General features: G+C 43.3%; 1 protein-coding gene across 8 annotated transcripts in view; it reads left to right on the top strand.

Moving 5' to 3' along the window:
• Positions 1 to 21267, top strand: part of MAP7 (microtubule associated protein 7) — a 244015-nt gene that overhangs the window by 213333 nt on the left and 9415 nt on the right. For all 8 annotated transcript variants that reach the window (XM_040350497.1, XM_040350494.1, XM_040350501.1 and 5 more), the window contains 6 exons: positions 2969 to 3137; positions 7669 to 7861; positions 10239 to 10319; positions 11780 to 11830; positions 14525 to 14576; positions 19825 to 19960. In XM_040350497.1, coding sequence (XP_040206431.1) covers positions 2969 to 3137; positions 7669 to 7861; positions 10239 to 10319; positions 11780 to 11830; positions 14525 to 14576; positions 19825 to 19960 — 682 coding nt within the window. The remainder of the gene's footprint in view (positions 1 to 2968; positions 3138 to 7668; positions 7862 to 10238; positions 10320 to 11779; positions 11831 to 14524; positions 14577 to 19824; positions 19961 to 21267) is intronic.

Here is a 21267-nt window from a genome sequence, read left to right as displayed (position 1 = left end):
ATGCCTGCGGCCACCAGCAACTTGTCATTATAGTGAATAGGGCCGGTGGCTCCACCTAGCCGCTCAGATGCCGCAGGGCCTAAACCACAGTTGTGAATGTAGCTTAGGGGGGCTTTAGTAATTTCTTTAAAAATTAAAATTCATAAACTACAAAAACTGTAGGTGCTAACTTGTAATAAACAGACACTCTCCTGTCCAGGGATCCATTTCTGTTCTCCAAACCAGTGTCTTCACTGGTTTTTGGGTCCCAGCGCTGGCATGTTAACTGGGGGGCAGTCACCTGTGACTCCTTGCGGCTTCACAGCCAACTGTCCACTGCGCATGCGCTTAGTGAATGATCCCACAGCTTTCTGGAATTTGTGATGCGTCCCAGAAGTCTGCAAGCAGGGAGGGGGAGGAGAACTTCTGCTGAAATTGCCTAGGGTAGTGGGTCAAAACTAAGTATCCACTCATTTCCTTTTGGGTGAAGTTCTGCTTTAAAGTCATACTAAAGGTTCACGTTTTTTTAAAATAACAAACATGTCATGCTTACCTCCACTGTGCAGTTCGTTTTGCACATATTGGCCCTGATCCACCTGTTCTGGGGTCCCACGGCGGCTCTCACGGCTCCGTCCTGCATTAGATAACCCCCTCTGGGAAGTTCTCTCCCAAGGGGGTTACCTTTCGGGCACGCTCCCGAGTCATATACTCGGCATCCATACACGCTGAGTGTATGACTCGGGGGGGGGGGGGGGGATTTGATTGACAGCTGCGGGAGCCAATGGCAGCGCTACTTTCAATCTATACAATCAAAGCTGGGACTCCGTGGAGAGAAGGATGACGGGGACGCGCCCACCAAAATTCAGGGCTCGGGTAAGTAAAAATGGGGGGGGGGGGCTGGGGGGCCAGACACTGCAAGGTGTTTTTTCACCTTAATGCATTAAGATGAAAAAAACACGTAGGTTTACAACCCCTATAATCACCCTTTTCACCTATCTTTGAAATATCACTTTGTTGCACTGACCCTATTGGGGGGAAAAAAAATAAAATAAATCTGTTTATTAGTCTCTGCACCACAGAAGCTAAATTTCACCATTGGCTCTCGCTGCTGTCAATTAAATCTAATGATGTGTTTGGGCGGGCCGAGTCCTGCTGTTTGTGTCCATAGACGCAGCAGCAGGACTTGGGAGCGTGCCCGCACGGGTGTCCTGAAGGAGAGCGCTTCTCAGACAGGGGAACTCGAAAAGAGGAGGAGCCACCAGTGCCACTGAGGAATCCCAGAAGAGGAGGATCGGGGCCACTGTGTGCAAAACCAACTGCACAGAGGAGGGAAGTATGATATGTTTGTTATTTAACCACTTGCCGCCCACCATATAGCAAAATTACGTCGGCAAAGTGGTTTAGTTTTCCTGATTGGACGTCATGTGATGACATTTGGTGGTGCGGCGTATTAGTCTGACACACCACAACTCCGATCTAGGTAAAGAGTCTCTGACGGAGACTCTTTACCATGTGATCAGCTGTGTCCAATCACAACTGATCATGGTGTAAACAGGAAAAGCCGTCTGTCAGACATGACTATGCCCACCCAGGACCACCAGGGATGCCCACCACTTGTGACCACCAGGTATGCCACCCATGGCCACAGGGATGACAATCAGTGCCCACAATTGATGCCAATCAGTAATGCCTGCCATTCAGTGATGCCCATCAGTGTACATCACTGTCACCCATCAGTGTCTATCAGTGCAACCTTTCAGTTCTCATCGGTGCTAACTATGCCTGCCCATCAGTGCTGCATATTAGTGCCACCTCATCAGTGCAGCCTTATCGGTGCCCATCAGTGAAGGAGAAAACTTACCTATTTACAAAGTTTTGTAACGAAAGAACAATTATATTTTTTTCTCTTTGTCTAGCAAAAAATATAAACCCTACAGGTGATCAAATACCACCAAAAGAAAGCTCTATTTGTGAGAACAAGATGATAAAAAATTTGTTTGGGTACAGTGTAGCATGACCGCGCAATTGTCATTTAAACAGCGACAGTGCTGAAAGCTGAAAATTGGCTTGGGCAGAAAGGGGGGAAGTGCCCTGTATTGAAGTGTTAAGGGGGTTTAGTAACACTTTAAAGTAGAACTATAGGCAAAACTTTTTTTCATTTTTGGATAGACCAAGGGATAACTAGAGCTGCACGATTCTGGGAAAAATGAGAATCATGATTTTTTTTTGCTTAGAATAAAGATCAAGATTCTCTCACAATTCTCACGGCATAACATCATCTTTTACATTATACAAAAAAATTGGGTCAACTTAACTGGGTTTTTTTTTGTTTTTTATTCATTAAAGCGTATTTTTTTCTAAAAAAAAATTGCATTTGAAAGACCGCTGCGCAGAAAAGAATCGCAATCTCGATTCTTAATGATTAATCGTGCAGCTCTAGTCAGATTTGTTTTTTTCACCATCTGAGTCCCGTTGCGTAGCTTTCCCTTCACTTCCCATATCATAACAGGAAGTGAGAGTAAATTTCTGCAATTTAGGGTATTTGGGATCCCCAGGTCACCAGAACTAGCATCCCCATTGGAAGATTTTTCCCCTTTTCTGGGGACAACTCAAAATTTGGGATTTTCTTTTACTTTCAATAATAATGGTAAACAGGACACAGAGAGGGTGAATCTCCTGAACTGGGGCACAGACAGCAATAAAAACTGACAAGCATTCTAATCCTTCTCCACTCTGTCCAAAACAAAACAGTTTTATGACAGTATGTGCGTGTGTATGTGTTTTTATTTATATATATATATATATATATATATATATATATATATATATATATATATATATATATATATGTATATATATACTGTATATAATGTTTTTATTGATATGCAATGGTATAATCTGCAATGCTGTATCGAGAACATTGAGAAGCCTACTATCTTTATAACAGACGTGACTGTTTTTCATATTGATCCTGTTGATAATTCTACAGCGTTGCCATCTACACCAGTTACACCATCACCTACAGTGTCAAATAAGCCATTTGCTGGGATCAATAACCCAGAAGAAGCAACCAGGATTCTTGCAGAAAAAAGGAAACTTGCTCGAGAACAACGGGAGCGAGAAGACCAGGAAAAGAGGGAAAAAGAGGAGGAAGAACGGTAAATAATATTTGAATATCCCACATACAGCCAAGGTTTACCAAAAGTGGGTATCAGCCCCAATTTTGTATACAACACAATCCACAAGAGAAACATCGGGACTTTGTGACACCCAGAGTAGATGGGTAAGTATACATGCAGAAGTAGCATAAAAAATGTTTATTTGAAAAAAGCAAAAATATCCCCTCTACATGTGAGTAGGGAAAATGGCTAAACATTAAAGGGGTGTTCCAGCCTGTTTTTAAGTTTATTAAAAGTCAGCAGCTACAAAAAGTGTAGCTGCTGGCTTTTAATAAAAAGACACTTACCTGCTCCACGGTTACAGCGACGCGCCGGCCACCTGGAGCACTTTCCCACTGAAAGTTTGATCTTGGTCGGACAGGCAGTCGATGCGATAGTGCCTCAAGTAGGTCTTAAAGCTTGACCATGTCGCTCCCCGGCAGATCTGCTTCGGTGTAGCCCCAGCTTTTTCTGCAAAGGAGGAGGCCCATGCTCTGGTAGCGTGGGCTGTGATTCCCCCTGGCGGATGTAGGTTCTGGGACTGGTATGCCAGTGCGATGCCCATTTTGATCTTTCTTGCTATAGAGCTCTTTGAAGCTTGCTGGCCTTATTTTTCCCTGAGTATAGGACAAAGAGAGATAAGGTCTTTTGCCAGTCCTTTTTCCTTTCTAGATGGGCTATCGGGATTCTTCTGACATCTGTTTTGTCATATGTTACCCTTTTGTTTCTATGAAGGTTAGCTGGGAGGGAGGGTATGATAATGTTCTGAGACCTGTGGAATATTGAGGGGACTTTCTGTAGAAAGGCCGGGTCAGGCGAGAGGGCTATCTTGTCTAACAACAGAATCGTACAGTATGATTCCAGGATTAACGGTGCCTGAACCTTGCTGACTCTTCTTGCTGATACCAGGAATACCAATACCACTGTTTTTAGTGTTAATGTTTTATCTGAGCATTTTTCTATAGGCTCGAAAGGAGTGGAGAGGAACCCCTTTAATACTGTTAATTGGTCCCATGAGGGGAATTTCTTAGCCCTTGTGGGCTTTGTTTTTTTGACCGAAGGGAGGAATCGCTTTATGAGTGGGTGTTCCACTAGCCTTACACTGCCAAACGATCGACCCACAGTCAGGAGTGTTTTTCTTTCCTCCTGACCGCGGGTCGATCATTTAGCAGTCGCGGTGAAACTCTCTCAGATCTTATGATTGTGTTTCCTGGAGACACAGTGTGGGAGGTTCTTTTCTGTGCAGCTGACAGAGCCTTAGCAACGCCCGGAAGGTTACTGTTGCAATGACACATAATAAAACAGCTTGGAGAGATCAGCCCTCCCATCTACTGAGGAAGGCCTGTGATTGGCCGATACTCGTCTCGAGGGAATGAGCTGATAACGAGACGTCTAGCCAGGCATCGTGAGTCTGTAAGATGTCGGCGGTTTTAAAGTTTTTATCCTGTAAGTGTGATTTTGTTTTTGAGCGCTTTAAATACATTTTGTATACAGAGAACACTATGGTCTCTCTATTTATCATTTCCATTCCCTGAAATCCCTGGAATCTTGATTAAAAGCTGAGAGGTTGTCCGTTTCCCTGGAAGCAAGTGTGCTGAGTTGCCGATAAGAAATAGATGGATTACCTGCCATTGTTTAAATGAGGAGATCGTGTGAACTCGAGGGGAGATCTGTTCATGAGTTTTAACTCATCTGGGAAGTGAGCGTGCAATTTTATCAGTGGTGGTGTGCACTCCTTTTGAGGACGAACGATCACAGTGGTGGATTAGCATTGTACCACTGATCATAAGAGGAGCCCTTATTTTTTTTATTCAATTTAATTTATGGACTGGTTATCACTCATGTTATGATTCATGATTATATTCACTTTTATTTTATTAGATATTAATAGGTTTATACACATAGCGCTACATTTATACACTTAAATGGTCTCTGTTTATTGGTATGTGCAGGTAGGCATCCTGCAAGTCCACCGTGGCCATAAAAGCCCCTGGCGGTCGCAAGTTCCTTACTGAGTGGATGTATTCCATCTAAAAATGTTTGTATTTTATTTTCTTGTTTGGGCTAAAAATGAGCCTGTACTTCCCGGAGGGTTTTTGCCTGGCAAATATGTAAAACCCTTTGACTATTCCGTCTTGCGGAACCGCCGTAATGACGTTCTGTGTTGGGTTTTCTAGTGATGATATAAATCCCTCTGCTTTGTCTTTGGGGAGTGCCGTCATCAAGTATCTGGTTGTTGGAGTGTTGGAAAATTCTATGGAATACCCTTGTTCTACCGTGTGGAGGACAAACTTGTTCAAGGTGACTTCTCGCCACTTGTCTATGAATGCCGAGAGCCTGCCCCCCACCTGCGGGGCATCATTGTTTTTTGGTGTTGCCCCTGGAAGGCTTAAGGATGAAGTTACCCCTATTCTTCCTCCTTTAGAAAGGAACATCTCTTACTGTTTTCGCTTTGCTTGTAGCTTTTTTTCTGCTGACAAAAAGGCGTTTTGCTATTGCTTCAGCTGCAGGATCCCCTTTTTTCTGTCTGCTGACCTGTCTAGTACCTGTTCCAGGCCTTGTCCAAAAAGAAGGTCGCATGTGAAGAGGATACCACAGAATTTGTTTTTGGAGGCATCGTCCCTGTCCACTTGAGCTATAGTGCCATCCTGGCTGAATTTATCAAGGCTGTTGTCCTTGTTGTGATTTTAACTGCCTCGCCTGATGCGTCTGCTACGAAGGCCACTGCCTACGTCAGGGTGGGCATGGTTTTTAGTATCTGTTCTCTGGGGGTGTGTCCTTCTAGGAGTTCTTGCACTTGGTTTAGCCAAAGCAGCAGGGCTCTTGTTGTGCATGTGGATGCAATGGCGGGATTGAGGTTTGCTGCCCCTGCTTCCCATGCCCTTTTAGTAGCGATTCTGCTTTTTTATCCATGGGATCTTTTAGCCTGCCAGGGTCTTTAAGCGAGAAGTCCGACTTGTTTGCTATCCTTGACACTGATGCATCTACCTTAGGGCATTTAGCCCAGGATTGCGTGTCTTCTTTAGCAAATAGGTACCTGCGTTTTATTGCTGAAGATGTAAAAAGTTTTTAGTTGGGTTCTTCCCATTCCTTCTTAATAATATTTTTTAAGGTTTGTGTACAGGGAATGCCCTAGGCTTTTTGGGCTGTGGGCCTTTGTACATCTTGGTGCTTCTTTGGTCGGGGTTTGCAAGTTTATTATTGCTGTGCACAAGGGGTTAAATGTGTACCACATTTCTTTTTTGAAAGTTTACATAAGTTCTTTAAAACACCCCTGTGATTCTTTTGCCACCAGTTTGCTAAGACATTTTTGGCATAGCGGTTTCATCCAATCTGACGCTAGTTTGTGTCCGCATGAAGCACATGTTTTGCTGCTGGGCCTGGACTTTTTCTCTTCTGGTGCTTTTGTCTGTGAAGTGAGATAAAAGGACCCAGAGAGAGAAGGATGCAGATAGTGTGCTGCATACCACTATATAGCCTGAGCGCAGTAGTGGTTAGTAAGTGCAGAGGTGGCCTGTGCATGCTCTGGCTTACCTTGGAGCTTTCCTGGCTTGCAGGATCTGTCAGGTCCCACTGAGCCTCCTGTCAGGTGCTCTTTTATAGCTACCTGCCCCTGCTCCAGCCCCGTCCCCTGCCCCCAGCCTCCCTGATAGCGGTATGGATGGACACATACCTCTGCTTGTGACTCCATCCAGTGTGTCCCGATTGTCCATTGCCGGAGGGGCCGCTTTTGATGCCAGGTGTCTTGGTTTTTCTGTTCCCTCTCCATGTGAGAGAGAAGAGCTTGGGTGGCGGCCAACAGATGCCCCACCGGTCCAGATTGCCTACTGCTGCATCACAGCGCTGGAGGGGGGTTGCAGGGAGGAATCCTAAAATACCTTTGTCAGCTGGGGGGATGGATGCTTACCTCCCTGTGGGGTGCGAAACCTCAGGCTTGTTGTGGGCCCTGAAAGCCCTAGTCTAAGTCGCCTGACCCCCTCGGTGGCAACTGGAGACGACCGGCCAGGGAGTCCCCTGCAACTTAGCACAGGGACTTGAAGAAACTAATAAACTGTGAGTTGATTCTGTTGGAGGAAACACAAGAACTGAGGCATGCAGGTATGTGCAATCTTTTTTTATCATGGCGGACATTGTGTTTCCTGTAGGAGGAGCCCTGGAAGAAGACTTGAGAAAAATGCATGACATGGAACATTTAGAAAACAGGTACAGCATGATACAATACACCCTCTTGGAAAACACACCATTTTCTATACCTATTTGGGTGTATTGTATCATGCTGTACTTGCTGTCATGCATTTTTTCTACTCGCATGTAGAAGGGATATTTTAGCTTTTTTCAAATAAACATTTGTTTTTATGCTACTTTTGCATGTATACTTGCCTATCTACTGTTTGGGTGTCGCAAAGCCCCGGTGCTCCAAACCATTCCCCATTTCCCATGGTTGATTGTGTTTTATAAGACTGGTAAATATTCTCTTACTACTTTGGCATCAATGGATTGAACATGTATATTAATTAACATCATTTTGTAGGAAAAAGAAGGAGGAATTAGCTCGGCGGAAAGCTGAAGAGAGAGCTAAACGAGAAGAGGAGGCACGACAGCAGGAAGAAGAAAGAAAACAGGAGGAGGAAAAGGAGCTCCAAGAAAGGGAAAAGATTCTCAAACAGCAAGCAGAGGAGCGAGAGCAGAAGGATCGCGAGGAAGCAGAGCGTCTGCAGAAACAAGTATGTGCCTAATCTGACATTAGATGCTTGTATGACAGAGGATATATGTCATTCAGTTGTATTGTATCATGTTGTATTACATCTACAGAATAACACAGAGGTGTAGCAGTTGTATTCCCTCTAGCATTTTTATAATCGTTATAACAATGAGAATCCTTAATGAGGGAGGTAGAAACCAGATGTAAGCTGGAGTCTCTCGGAGGTATACTATGTCAGTGGGTGAGTTGCGAGCAGTCTGACTTTTACCTATGTTGATATGACAGAAATAGATTGTATAACCAAGTGCTGAATGGCAGGTTTACCCCTTCTCTTCTTCAGCTTTATAGACAACATTGAGGTAATATAATTGAGTCAAATATCAAAAACTTGTAACTCCATATAGTTGTGTTTAGGTCATGGGTGCTGCCAGCTGGTCACACTTAAACATCTTTGAAATCAATAAAGAGAATTTGTGTGTATGCATAAATACTACACTCGTTGCTGGAATATGTCACATAAACGCGTAAGCTAGTTTTAAGACATATTCCCAAAAGCGTGTTATACCCAAATTTTACTATCTATATTTTCTTTTACAAATAAAAATGACAAAGGATTACCAGAGCACTATAGCTAAAAAGACAGCACAAATGATGCTGCCTGCTTTTTAAGACATGATTTGGCTGACTGAATATTCAGACTTAAAGCGGATCTTCTCTGCATCTGAGCACCACAAACCAAAAACACTATGTATTTAATTGTAATATTAAAAAGCAAACTCCCCAATCCATTCATGTTTTTGCTCGCCTTTATTTTGTTGGAAAATCACTTTGAAACACAACCCCCTATTATTTCTGGCCATGGCCATCTTGAGTAAGGGAAAATGATTCATGTAGCGTTTACTTCCTGGAATCCATCTGCCCTTAGCTCAGGCATGCAGGCAGGAGAGTGTGCTTGGCTGAGAAACCCCTCCTCCTCTCCTCCCTTCTTGAAGACTCCCGGGATGTGACTTTGTTTGTCTAAGCAAGGAACCAGGAAGTAACTGAAGAAATGTAAAAGTTTAAAACAAGTAAATATAATATACTTTCCTTTCTTTTTACGAATGGTGATCTGGTGATCAGCTTTAAGGCTCCGTTTTATGTTTTCCAATCTCTTAGTTTGCTTCTTTGATATATAGCCTGTTTTAATAACTCAAACTGAAATTTACACACATCAGTAAATGATTGGACAGAGAAACAAACTTGTTAAAGTGGAACTTCACTCCCCCAATCCATGTTTCACAGGAAACCTGGAGATCAGCTTTAAGCACCACCCGTTGGTTCAAATGGAGGAGTTGTGCACATGACAACTTTATATTGCCTCTAATGTGTTTTTAATGAATCCATAACTGGAATAAATAGTGGCTTTTTATATCTGTCCACAATTCAGGTTTAAGTAGTTATCGTCTATGAAATGGGACAGCAATTACTTTTTTTCTAAGTTCAGGAGAACTGGTTTTTATTTTAATAAATGTATCGCGCTGATTGGAATTCTTTGTAAAGGTTTGCAGGCTTTCATCCCATTACTAGACTGAAGAGAGTGATAACCAAAATCTTCTCGGCAAGAACCAGCAAGAAAACTGCTGGCAGATCTTTCTTGCCGAGTATACCGTGCGTGTGTACGAGGCTTTCAGGTTTCTTGTCAAGAAAACTGCCTAAAATCTTGACGAGAAAAATAGGAGAACCTGTTCTCTATTTCCTCGTCGTGATTCTCGGTAGTCTTTTTTCCTGCTGAGAAACCCGAGAGTGTGTATACTTACCTGTCGCCGTGGAAACCGGTGCATGCTCGAAATGACTTTGACGCATGCGCGGTAGCTTCCTAGGCATAGGTAGAGTGCAGCAAGATGGCGGCGACGGCATCGAATGTGACGAGCGCATGCTCGTCGTATGCGATGTCACCGCATTCTTGCCTTTTAAGAGTAGGTAGCTTCCTAGGCATAGGTAGGGTGCAGCAAGGCTGACGAGATTCTGGCCCGTGTGTACGAGGCTTTAGTGTTGAAGGACTGATCATATGACTTTAGATTTAGCTAGAAAACAAGATTTTGTGAGATAAGGAAAGAAATCTGCTTCAATGGCTACCCAGAAAATGTGATGGTGACTGCATCCTGCCCATGTACCTTTTTGTTAGGGCGTTTTAATACTTTCTGCTTTTGGATTAATGATTTGATATATAGGGCTTGTTTTTGATAGTGGCTTGGATGTGATGAAGGGTTTTGAACGTAGGGCAGTAGTAAAATGTTTGTCGCCTTTCGTCATAATTCACATGTTATTATAGTTGTATACTTCAATATATAGTATACTTTTTATTTCTGTACATACAAAAACTGGGCAAAGTTTTAATAGTCTCTTTATAATCTAATTAGAAAGAAGAAGCACATCGCATAAGATTAGAACGCGAAAAACATTTTCAAAATGAGGAAAAAGAGCGCTCTGAGAGGAAGAAGGTAAGTGGTGCCTTTGATCCTCATGCGTTAGTAGCATGATTTCCTCTGTTCAGCTGCGAAAAATACTTTTTTTTGGAATTTTTTCCAAAGTATACTTCTTTTTTTTTTTTTTGGTGACTTTAACCAAGACTTCAAGAAATCTGTGTGAGCTGGTCTATACACGGCAAGTGTCTGGATTGGCCTATCCTCAGCAACTGCTTTGGAGGCCGTATCTGGACCCGACTGGACTGGACTTCGAGCTCCGCATTGTGGCGCCTTCCAGTCCTTTGTCTACTATGTTGGGTAAAGAGTTCCAGCCAAAAATACAACGAGGTCTTAAACAAAAGACCACCACACCTCCTTTGTTTTTGGATATTTTTGGACATTTTAAGTACAAATGTGTACTTCTGTCCTAATGCCGCTGCCGCGAGGGATGCCATTTCTGCATTTGGAATTGCCTCCGCCTCCTTCCTTCTGGGATCTGTGTATGTGTGCCAGAGGATGACGGGCCATTCAGAAAGTGCAGCAAGACTCGTGCATGCGCAGTCGGAAACCGACTGTGAAGCCTGTAGGCTTGACTGCTGGTTTCCCTTAGTTGCAATGGCGACGCCTGCACCCAAGCCAATGGCCGAATTGACTTCGGGGGCTCGACATTGTGGGATCCCTGGACAGATAAGTGTCCTTATATTAAGTCAGCAGCTACTTTATTTGTAGCTGCTGACTTTTAAACTTTTTTTCTAGAGGCTGCAGAGTGTGCTCCCGGTCCAGAGACTGGTACAGCCTGTGGAGTAATCCAGTCTTTAAAGACCTGTATAGAAAGAAAAGAAAAAAAGTATGGTCCAGCATTCAGCATATATGGACGCAAATGCTGGACTCGGGAACGCGCCCTCAAGGTAAACCCCTGGGAAAGCACTTCTCCTAGGGGGTTATACGATGCGGGGAGGAACCACAGAGGGGACCTCATAAGTCGAGGATCGGGGCCACTCTGTGCAAAACTAACTGCACAGTGAAGGTAAGTATGACATGTTTGTTATTTAAAAAAAAAAAAACTTGTAGCTTTACAATAACTTTAATGCTACAGACAGCAATACATAGTATTAAAAACGAAGGGTTTGTAAACTTTTAAACAGAACCATTTTATTTCCTTTATTGCCGTGGTTTGTGATTGTCCTGTTCTGTGATGCCTGATAGTTTAATTTGGATTACATTAAAATTAAAAGAAATGTGTTTGGTCTGATCACTCATGTTTTCTGCCACGGGTCTGTAAACTTACAAGCACAAATTGAAAGGAATTGCTTAAATGTACATCCTCACAGGATGACACTGTGGATGCACCGGTATAAATGTGCCAATGTCCCGATATTTGAAGATGGACATTAAATTACAAGCACAAATGTAACAACCTAATTTTCATAGAATTCAGTGATTCTGACAAGACACTTTCAGGGTTTTTAACGAGACTACTTTATTTTATTCTACAGCGACTGGATGAGATCATGAAGAGAACAAGACGTAGTGAACCTGGGGATAAGGTAGAATCTTTTTATGTAAAGACATAGCTAAAATAAGTGCTTCAAAATTCTGGATTTTTTTTTTATACGAAGATCACTTGTTACCTTTTAATGCTCACTCATAAAGTACACATAGCTTAATTGGGATTTGTTTTCAATGAATTGAGTTCTGTGTGTCATAGAAAACCATGAATGTGCGTGCCATGGACGTTCAGTTTATGCAGCAATGTCTGTTGGATCTCTATCCAACACTTATATTTAACTTTAGGATAGAGTGGGAAAGGTTGCAAGTTGGTTTTATTTTGGTTTGTGTCCCTTTTTGGGGTGGTTTCCCCCTCATTTCCTGCCCTGAAGATATGCAAGGTATTGCTCTTAGCATTCTTCCTGTTTCCATTTTTTCCATTGCATTCCCCATATATTCTCCATGTATTTCTTTGGTGCATCCATTAGGTGCAGGTGACCTGCCACTGTGTTTTCAGACAGCAGTAAAACCTAACAGAGAATCTTACTGCATTTTACTGTATACAAACTTTGTAGAAAAAGGTTGGGCCTTGAGAAGTGGAATCACCCCTGTCTATGGGTGATCAACATGTGGTCCTCCAGCTATTGCAAAACTGCAAGTCCCATGAGGTGGTGCAAGGCTGACCGTTTACAAGCATGACTCGCAAAGGCATGATGAGACTTGTAGTTCCGCAACAGCCGGAGGGCTACAGGTTAAGCATGCATGCAACAATCTCATAGAAATGAATTGGTTAGTGGTAAGTGCATAGGTACCCCCTCTGTTCTCTGAATAGCTATAACGACTGTTTTCCCAGCTAATTGAGAGAAGATTTTAAATATAATTTCTGTCAGAACACCATGTTGCTGTCACTGAGCTTGTCTACACCACTTCTAAAATGTATAGTAAATATAAAATAAGAAAATCTTATAATTTACTACAGCAGCGCTAGTTGTCACTTTAAACCGTGAACCCTCTTTCCTATGACCATGCATAGAAGGAAATGATATTTAAGATAACGGGACATATGTCAGAGTCCAGTGAAATAAGTGCTTTGTGAAGAATGGTGAGCTCTTCGCTGCAGGTGACATCAAACTTGCACACTTTTCAAGCTTCTCCCATGTCAATCTCCCCTCATGGGTATCTATCTACTCACCGAAAGGTTGAGTTCAACAAGCCCTGAACCTCTGCACTGTCCAACTTTCCTCCAATTCCAAAGCCTGTAGTCGATCAGCTCGCTCTGCTCCTGATAACCACCGGTTGTGAGAGCAAAAAAAGACTGGAGATGGTGTAATACCGTTTTAAGTCTTTATTGCACAAACTGCATTGATCAGCTTTTTAACATTATTAGCAGCATTTGTTTAAAAGATCGTTGGACAACGATATAGTGACCGTGCTGTTTCCTGGATCACAGTGGGATAGCTGGCGTGTCAGTCCCGTCCACTGCAGATGGACAACACTCTGCTTCCGCACAAGGAAGTTGAAAGGACGAAACGTCAGGGCGTGACCTCACGACATATACAGGAAGTAACGTGCTGTGCCCTGCGTTCCAGCTGCGCTCCATTGTGCGGAAGCAGAGTGTTGTCTATCTGCGGTGGACGGGACTGACACATGCCGGCTACCCCACTGTGAGCCAGGAAACAGCCCGGTCACTATGTCATTGTATAACAATCTTTTGAACGAACGCTGCTAATAATATTAAAAAGCTGATCAATGCAGTTTGCGGAATAAAGACTTAAAATGGTATTGCACCATCTCCAGTTTTTTTTTGCTCTCACAACCGGTGGTTATCAGGAGCAAAGCGAGCTGATCGACTACAGGCTTTGGAATTGGAGGAAAGTTGGACGTTGCAGAGGTTCAGGGCTTGTTGAACTCAACCTTTCGGTGAGTAGATAGATACCCATGAGGGGAGATTGACACAGGAGAAGCTTGAAAGGTGGAGTGTGCACATTTGATGTCACCTGCAGCAAAGAGCTCACAATTCTTCACAAAGCACTTCTTTCACTGGACTCTGACATATGTCCCTTTTATCTTACAAATATAATTTCCTTATATGCATGGTCATAGGAAACAGGGGTCAAGATTTTCTTATTTCTGATTTTATATTTACTATAAATTTTAGATGTTTTGTGTTTTTTTTTTTTAAGCGGCTGCTGACAGTTATATTGAATGATAAATTGTAAAATTGAGTCATTAGATATCTGTTACAAATTTCCTTTAGCCCATAGTGCCGAGATAGTGAGAGAAGGCCTTGATCTTCACTATATTTGATTGTCTACACCACTGCCTCTCTAAAGCAGGAAAGTTACTACCCCTGGCCAGTAAACATAACCTTATAATCTAATGAAAAGTGATGAAATCACTGCATGAAACTGTTTGAGAAATAATTGTAGTTTAAACAAAAACACCCCCTCCCCTTTCACTTACTATTTTGTGAAAATGTTTAAATTCAGAGGTCTTTCTTCACAGTCCCACACTGGGTCCTCTCCTTTGATTCTTTCTGCCTTTGTCAAGGGTTACAATTCATCAATCCCCAAACTAAATTTATATAGAGATTCATTACAGCAATCAGATTTTTGAAAAATGCTCCACTTCAGTGCTGCTGTTCTGTAGGAAACCTGGCTTATAACAAGAAATGTTGGTCTCTGTCTAAAAATCTTGTTAAGCTAATATAGTTAGTATTTACGGAATATTAAAACTGTGTTTTTCTTTTTCAGCAATCCTCTGTTCAAAGTAATGGAGAAATACCAAAAACCATAGAGAATACAGGTATTTATTTTAACATACCAGTAGCCATAACTTACCATGTTGACAAATCACAGAGAGCTATAACTTACAATCTCAGCAGCATTGGCAGACAGTGACTCCATCCAAATGACGTCTTGCAGATCATAGAAACCTTAAATCGAAAGCTTGTGCAGATCAGATCTTCACAGATAAATATCAGATCATGAATCATAGTATGTCTAGCTCCAGCACTTACATATGCTCAGAACAGACTAGTGAGCATCTCCTCCCTGAGTGCGGAAGGGCAAAAATTATAAAAAGGCAAACGGCAATGAATGTTTATCTCGTTAATCTGTCATATTTGATTCTCAATGTACGTTAGGTGTACAATTGTAGCTGAACAAGCTATTTAGGCTCCCCAATATTGCTTAATCAATTTCAGTTGAAGGTTATTGAAAATGAAACGGTTAAGGTTTTCATGTTGTTAAATTTACTGTGTATTTTTATATTTAATTTAGCTGGCCTTAAAGTGCCATATCCATTTTTTGAAAGTATATAGAAAAGGGAATAAAATGGGTTCTTAAGCCCCTAGATATGGCAGGATTTTAATGGCACTAGTCCGAAATGTGGTTAAAATGACTAAAGTGCATTTCTAAAAAACAGACAATGTTTTATTTAAAACAAAACCTGTTGGTCAATACATAGGCGCCCAGAGGCGATTTAGTTCGCATGTGCCGCGCTATATAAATTTTCATTAATTCATTCATTCATAGGCATTACACCAACGACCCCATTACAGACTTCTACCCAGTTGTGCATTTAAGTAGTATGTATCGCGTCAAAATCTCCACAGAACTTAACGCATTTCTTGTACTTTGGTCCACTTTGTCAGTAGATTATTTGCGGAATATATATACTCCTTTCACTAGATCCAAAGAGAACATACATTTATTATAATCACGTTTTTCACAGATATAGTACAGAAAAACGTGTGTGTGTGTATATATATATATATATATATATATATATATATATATATATATATATATATATATATATATATATAGCCATGACAGGTCCTTTTTATACTCCCATACATGTATAGAGCCATGACAGGTCCTCTTTATACTCCCATACATGTATAGAGCCATGACGGGTCCACTTTAGTTATCATCATAGGTGTGCGCAGCCTATCGCATTAGGGTGTGCACTCCAAAGCTCAAACACACATGGTACCGATCACCCACTGTGTTCATTCTGAAAGGGAAGAGGCTGGTAAATTTCATCTTTCCCTTTCCCCCACTCATTATAAATCATCCCTCTGTGTGTGCCCTCAGCAGCACCAGTGGGAGAGAAGTGGAAGGACGCCAGAAGCATTGGGAGGGGGGGGCCAGGGCAGTAGAGGGAATCTGGCACACCCTCTGCGCACGCCTATGCCACTAGATGTCCTCAGTCTACCATCGCAGACAGTACCTGTTCTTCACCACTAGATGTCCTCAGTCTACCATCGCATACACTACCTCTTCACCACTAGATGTCCTCAGTCTACCAACGCATACACTACCTCTTCTTCACCACTAGATGTCCTCAGTCTACCATCACATACAGTACCTCTTCTTCACCACTAGATGTCCTCAGTCTACCATCACATACAGTACCTCTTCTTCACCACTAGATGTCCTCAGTCTACCATCGCATACACTAGTAATGTGAAAAATATACTACAGCGCTAATTAAATAATCAATTCCACGTGCACCTAAATAAAAAAACAAATAATATAGCTGCTATCTTGAGTGATACCAAATCCAAACAGTGAAACATATAAAATATATAGATGCGCTAATATTAACTTAAAAGGTGATAAAACGTACAAAGAAAAACTAATCAGGGAGAATACTCCATAAACTGTGAATTACTAATATGTCCTTAATTAGTGCACAGTGATTAGCAGGATTCCATGCAGGGAAAAAATCACTCTCTTCAATCTGAATGCTAATCCAGCCCTCCACCGCTGTGATCAGATGATACAGGCACTCACAGACAGGGATTGCATGAAAGAAAAGAGAAAAAATCTCATTGCGCAATATTCGATGACAGATCAAAAAATGTAATCAGAGCATTGACATATGCACTCACGAATCCCGGCTTTCAGTAAAGCATGAAAACGCCACTCAGTATGTTGTTTCCTCAGCTCGATCCGATGCACTCGGATTCGATCGCAGGCTCCTCCCTACGCGTTACGTCACAGGCACGCGACTTACGACGTATGAACCCATGAGTAAGTCGCGTGCCTGTGACGTAACGCGTAGGGAGGAGCCTGCGATCGAATCCGAGTGCATCGGATCGAGCTGAGGAAACAACATACTGAGTGGCGTTTTCATGCTTTACTGAAAGCCGGGATTCGTGAGTGCATATGTCAATGCTCTGATTACATTTTTTGATCTGTCATCGAATATTGCGCAATGAGATTTTTTCTCTTTTCTTTCATGCAATCCCTGTCTGTGAGTGCCTGTATCATCTGATCACAGCGGTGGAGGGCTGGATTAGCATTCAGATTGAAGAGAGTGATTTTTTCCCTGCATGGAATCCTGCTAATCACTGTGCACTAATTAAGGACATATTAGTAATTCACAGTTTATGGAGTATTCTCCCTGATTAGTTTTTCTTTGTACGTTTTATCACCTTTTAAGTTAATATTAGCGCATCTATATTTTATATGCATCGCATACACTACCTCTTCACCACTAGATGTCCTCAGTCTACCATCACATACAGTACCTCTTCTTCACCACTAGACATAGGTGTGCGCAGCCTATTGCATTAGGGCAGGGGTGTCAAACTAAATTTCATTGTGGGCCACATCAGCATTATGATTTCCCTCAAAAGGGCTGGTTGTATCTGTAAGATTAGATGTCCAGCGCATCCCCTCTCCTTATATTAGATGCCAAGAGCTAACCCACCATCAGAAGTTGAGTTCCCTACTCTCCCTTACATCACAGTGCACCCCCCTTTCCATATGCTGCTGCTGGGAAGAAGCTGGATGTATTGCTTAAAAGCAGAAAGTAAGGGTTGAGGAGGACCAGAGGAGGGCTGCAGCTGCAGTAGAGGTGCGAGGGCCACATGAAATGACCTGGAGGGCTGCATTCGGCCCGCAGGCCTTGTGTTTGCCACCTATGCATTAGGGTGTGCACTCCAAAGCTCAAACACATGGTACCAATCACTCACTGTGTTCATTCAGAAAGGGAAGAGGCTGGTAAATTACATATTTACCGTCCCCTTTCCCCACTCATTATAAATCATCCCCCCTGTGTGTGCCCTCAGCATCACCCGGTTGGAGAGAAGAGGAAGGACGCCAGAAGCGTTGGGGGGAGGGGGGAGCCAGGGCAGTAGAGGGAATCTGTGCTGAACCGTGTGATTAGGGTGTGCCCAGGCACACCTGGCACACCCTGTGCGCACGCCTATGGTTATCATGATATAAAATAATGGATGTGGGGGAATTTTGGTGGGCGTGATTTTTTTTTGGGGGGGGGGGGGTCAGCATTTCATTCTTGGTACCAGGCAGCACAATGTCTTGGGCTGGTACTGTATGTGAATATATATATATATATATATATATATATATATATATATATTCACGTACAGTGCCATATTACCCATGCTGTTACCCATATTCTGGACTAGTGCAATTAAAATCCAACCATATCTAGGGGCTTACGAACAACCCTTTTCTTCCCTTTATATTTTATTTAACGAGAAATAGACTCTACCCCTACATCACTATGCATGCTCAGTGTCCTCTGGCACAACCTGACGTATGCCCCTCTGTTGTCTTAAGTTGTCCAAGCTGTTTGCTTGCATACAAGTCCCACTTCTTAGAAAATCATCTCCTGCCAATTTCAGGGCTGTGGAGTTGGGTGCATTCAGTGGCAACAAGAGTAGATGTGAGTTGAAAGCTGCCTCTTGGGCACATAAAGATGCAAAGGAGGATGTGCCAAATACGTGGTGCATTAGTACTGTGCTTTTTTGACATTTTGAATTAAATATAAAATATACACTTTAAAAGTAATTGGAACATTACAAAATAAAGATAGAATGTGGCGTTATCCCCAGCTGGGTATTGACTATGAAAATTGTGTAATACAATGAAGTGTGGAGCGTGGAAAAATATATGACACAAATTAAAAATAAATGTGTACCGTATATGTGTGTTAGACCCTTAAGCCTCATACACACGATCGGTGCGTAGGACTTTTTTCCAAAGGGCGTTGGCCGTGAACTTGTATTGCATACAAACGGCAAAGAATTGTCGGTCAACAAACACAAAACTATGTGTTTTTTTTAGCTCTTTAGCGCCACCCTTTTTGGCAACTTCTGCCAATGTGTTATGAAACATCTTGGAGGATCGAAAACAGCGCCCCGGAGCCGGCCCTAGTTATCCCCAGGCTGCTACACAGTGGCACTTATACTGTGGCTGCGTCATACCCCAGCAGGGGGAGAAGTATCTGGTGAGTGCAACTTTGTACAGAGCACGGTGTGTCACGCACAGAGCAAGATCTGAAGGGTTCACCCAGCAACTTTTAAGCACAAAGTCACTTTATCGCATCTTTTGTTTCGCAAATCTCAATTTGATTCAATGGAGTGTTTTTTTCTGGACTTTATGCATTCTTAAAGTTTTTTTTTTTTTTTGCATTCTTTTACTTAATTTTTAATTCAAATACCTGGCCGGGGGTCTAACACCCGGCAGGGGGTATATCCATTTTTTCATTTATTGTGTTTGATGTTGCACTTTGTTCACTGAGGTTTGCTGTCACAAGCAGCATCAGTCTAGCACTTACTAACACCCGGCCGAGGGTACACTGCATCAGCAAACACCCGGCCGAGGGTCTAACACACATATACACATTTATTTTTAATTTGTGTCATATATTTTTCCCACGCTCCACACTTCATTGTATTACACAATTTTTATAGTCAATACCCAGCTGGGGGTAACACCACATTTATTCCCCTGTCTTTCATCAGAACAGCGCCATACCTACATCCCCCCCTTTTCTCTCATTCTTTTTACTCCACCTAGTGGTGGTAAATCGATAGGGGCAGCATTTCTTCTCACCAGCAATCCCCACTCGCTGTTGTGTGTTTGTCCTCCGCTGCGCGGATCCAACCCATACCTTTTTTCTAAAGATAGAATGTGCTTGCATGTTTAATCTCAATCTAGGTCTTAACTATCATACATCATGCAGCAGAGATGGGTAGCTTGGTAACTAGGTCGTTGTTGTTTTTTTGCAGGCATCACATCATCTTCTTTACCAGAGGAACAAGAACCTGCGTTCCTTCAGGGTACAACAGAAACTCCTCGCAATGGAGAATTATTGACTTCCTCACCAAGGATTATTACTTTTCAACAGACTTTACCTGTTGACAGGTGAGATTTGTAAGGCTGGAACCTGCCCTGCATAAAGCATGCTGCCCCACACCACTGCCCATAACCAAACTTTGATGTGGCCAACGAAGCAGCAATATTGTATGAATTGCTTTGTGTTGACTCAGAGAGCATTTTTGTGAGACGCCTATATAAATAATACAGCTTACTGTCATTTTCAGCCACACACCGCTTCTTTTAACGGGATGAACATTATTATTATTATTATTATTCCCCTAAAGCAGGGATGGGCAATTATTTTTTCGATGGGGCCACATGAGAAACTAAAAATATTTTGGAGGGCCGGGCCAAAAGGCTAAACTCAATACTGCATAAAATCAATTGTATTTCTTTATAAAAAGCAGTAAATATCATTGTTGGACAACTGGTACGAGTACTTGTTATAGACATGGCACAGGAGGGGGACAGAGGCTGGGGACATGGCACAGGAGGGGGACAGAGGCTGGGGACATGACACAGGAGGGGGACAGAGGCTGGGGACATGACACAGGAGGGGGACAGAGGCTGGGGACATGACACAGGAGGGGGACAGAGGCTGGGGACATGACACAGGAGGGGGACAGAGGCTGGGGACATGACACAGGAGGGGGACAGAGGCTGGGGACATGACACAGGAGGGGGACAGAGGCTGGGGACATGACACAGGAGGGGGACAGAGGCTGGGGACATGACACAGGAGGGGGACAGAGGCTGGGGACATGACACAGGAGGGGGACAGAGGCTGGGGACATGACACAGGAGGGGGACAGAGGCTGGGGACATGACACAAGAGGGGGACAGAGGCTGGGGACATGACACAAGAGGGGGACAGAGGCTGGGGACATGACACAAGAGGGGGACAGAGGCTGGGGACATGGCACAGGAGGGGGACAGAGGCTGGGGACATGACACAGGAGGGGGACAGGGGCTGGGGACATGGCACAGGAGGGGGACAGAGGCTGGGGACATGACACAGGAGGGGGACAGAGGCTGGGGACATGACACAGGAGGGGGACAGAGGCTGGGGACATGACACAGGAGGGGGACAGAGGCTGGGGACATGACACAGGAGGGGGACAGAGGCTGGGGACATGACACAGGAGGGGGACAGAGGCTGGGGACATGACACAGGAGGGGGACAGAGGCTGGGGACATGACACAGGAGGGGGACAGAGGCTGGGGACATGACACAGGAGGGGGACAGAGGCTGGGGACATGACACAGGAGGGGGACAGAGGCTGGGGACATGACACAGGAGGGGGACAGAGGCTGGGGACATGACACAGGAGGGGGACAGAGGCTGGGGACAT

This window comes from Rana temporaria, chromosome 4 (genome assembly GCF_905171775.1).
Source record: "Rana temporaria chromosome 4, aRanTem1.1, whole genome shotgun sequence".
In the NCBI taxonomy this organism is placed as follows: domain Eukaryota; kingdom Metazoa; phylum Chordata; class Amphibia; order Anura; family Ranidae; genus Rana; species Rana temporaria.
Note: the sequence above shows the minus strand (reverse complement) of the source record. Positions and strands in the feature narration are given on the sequence as shown.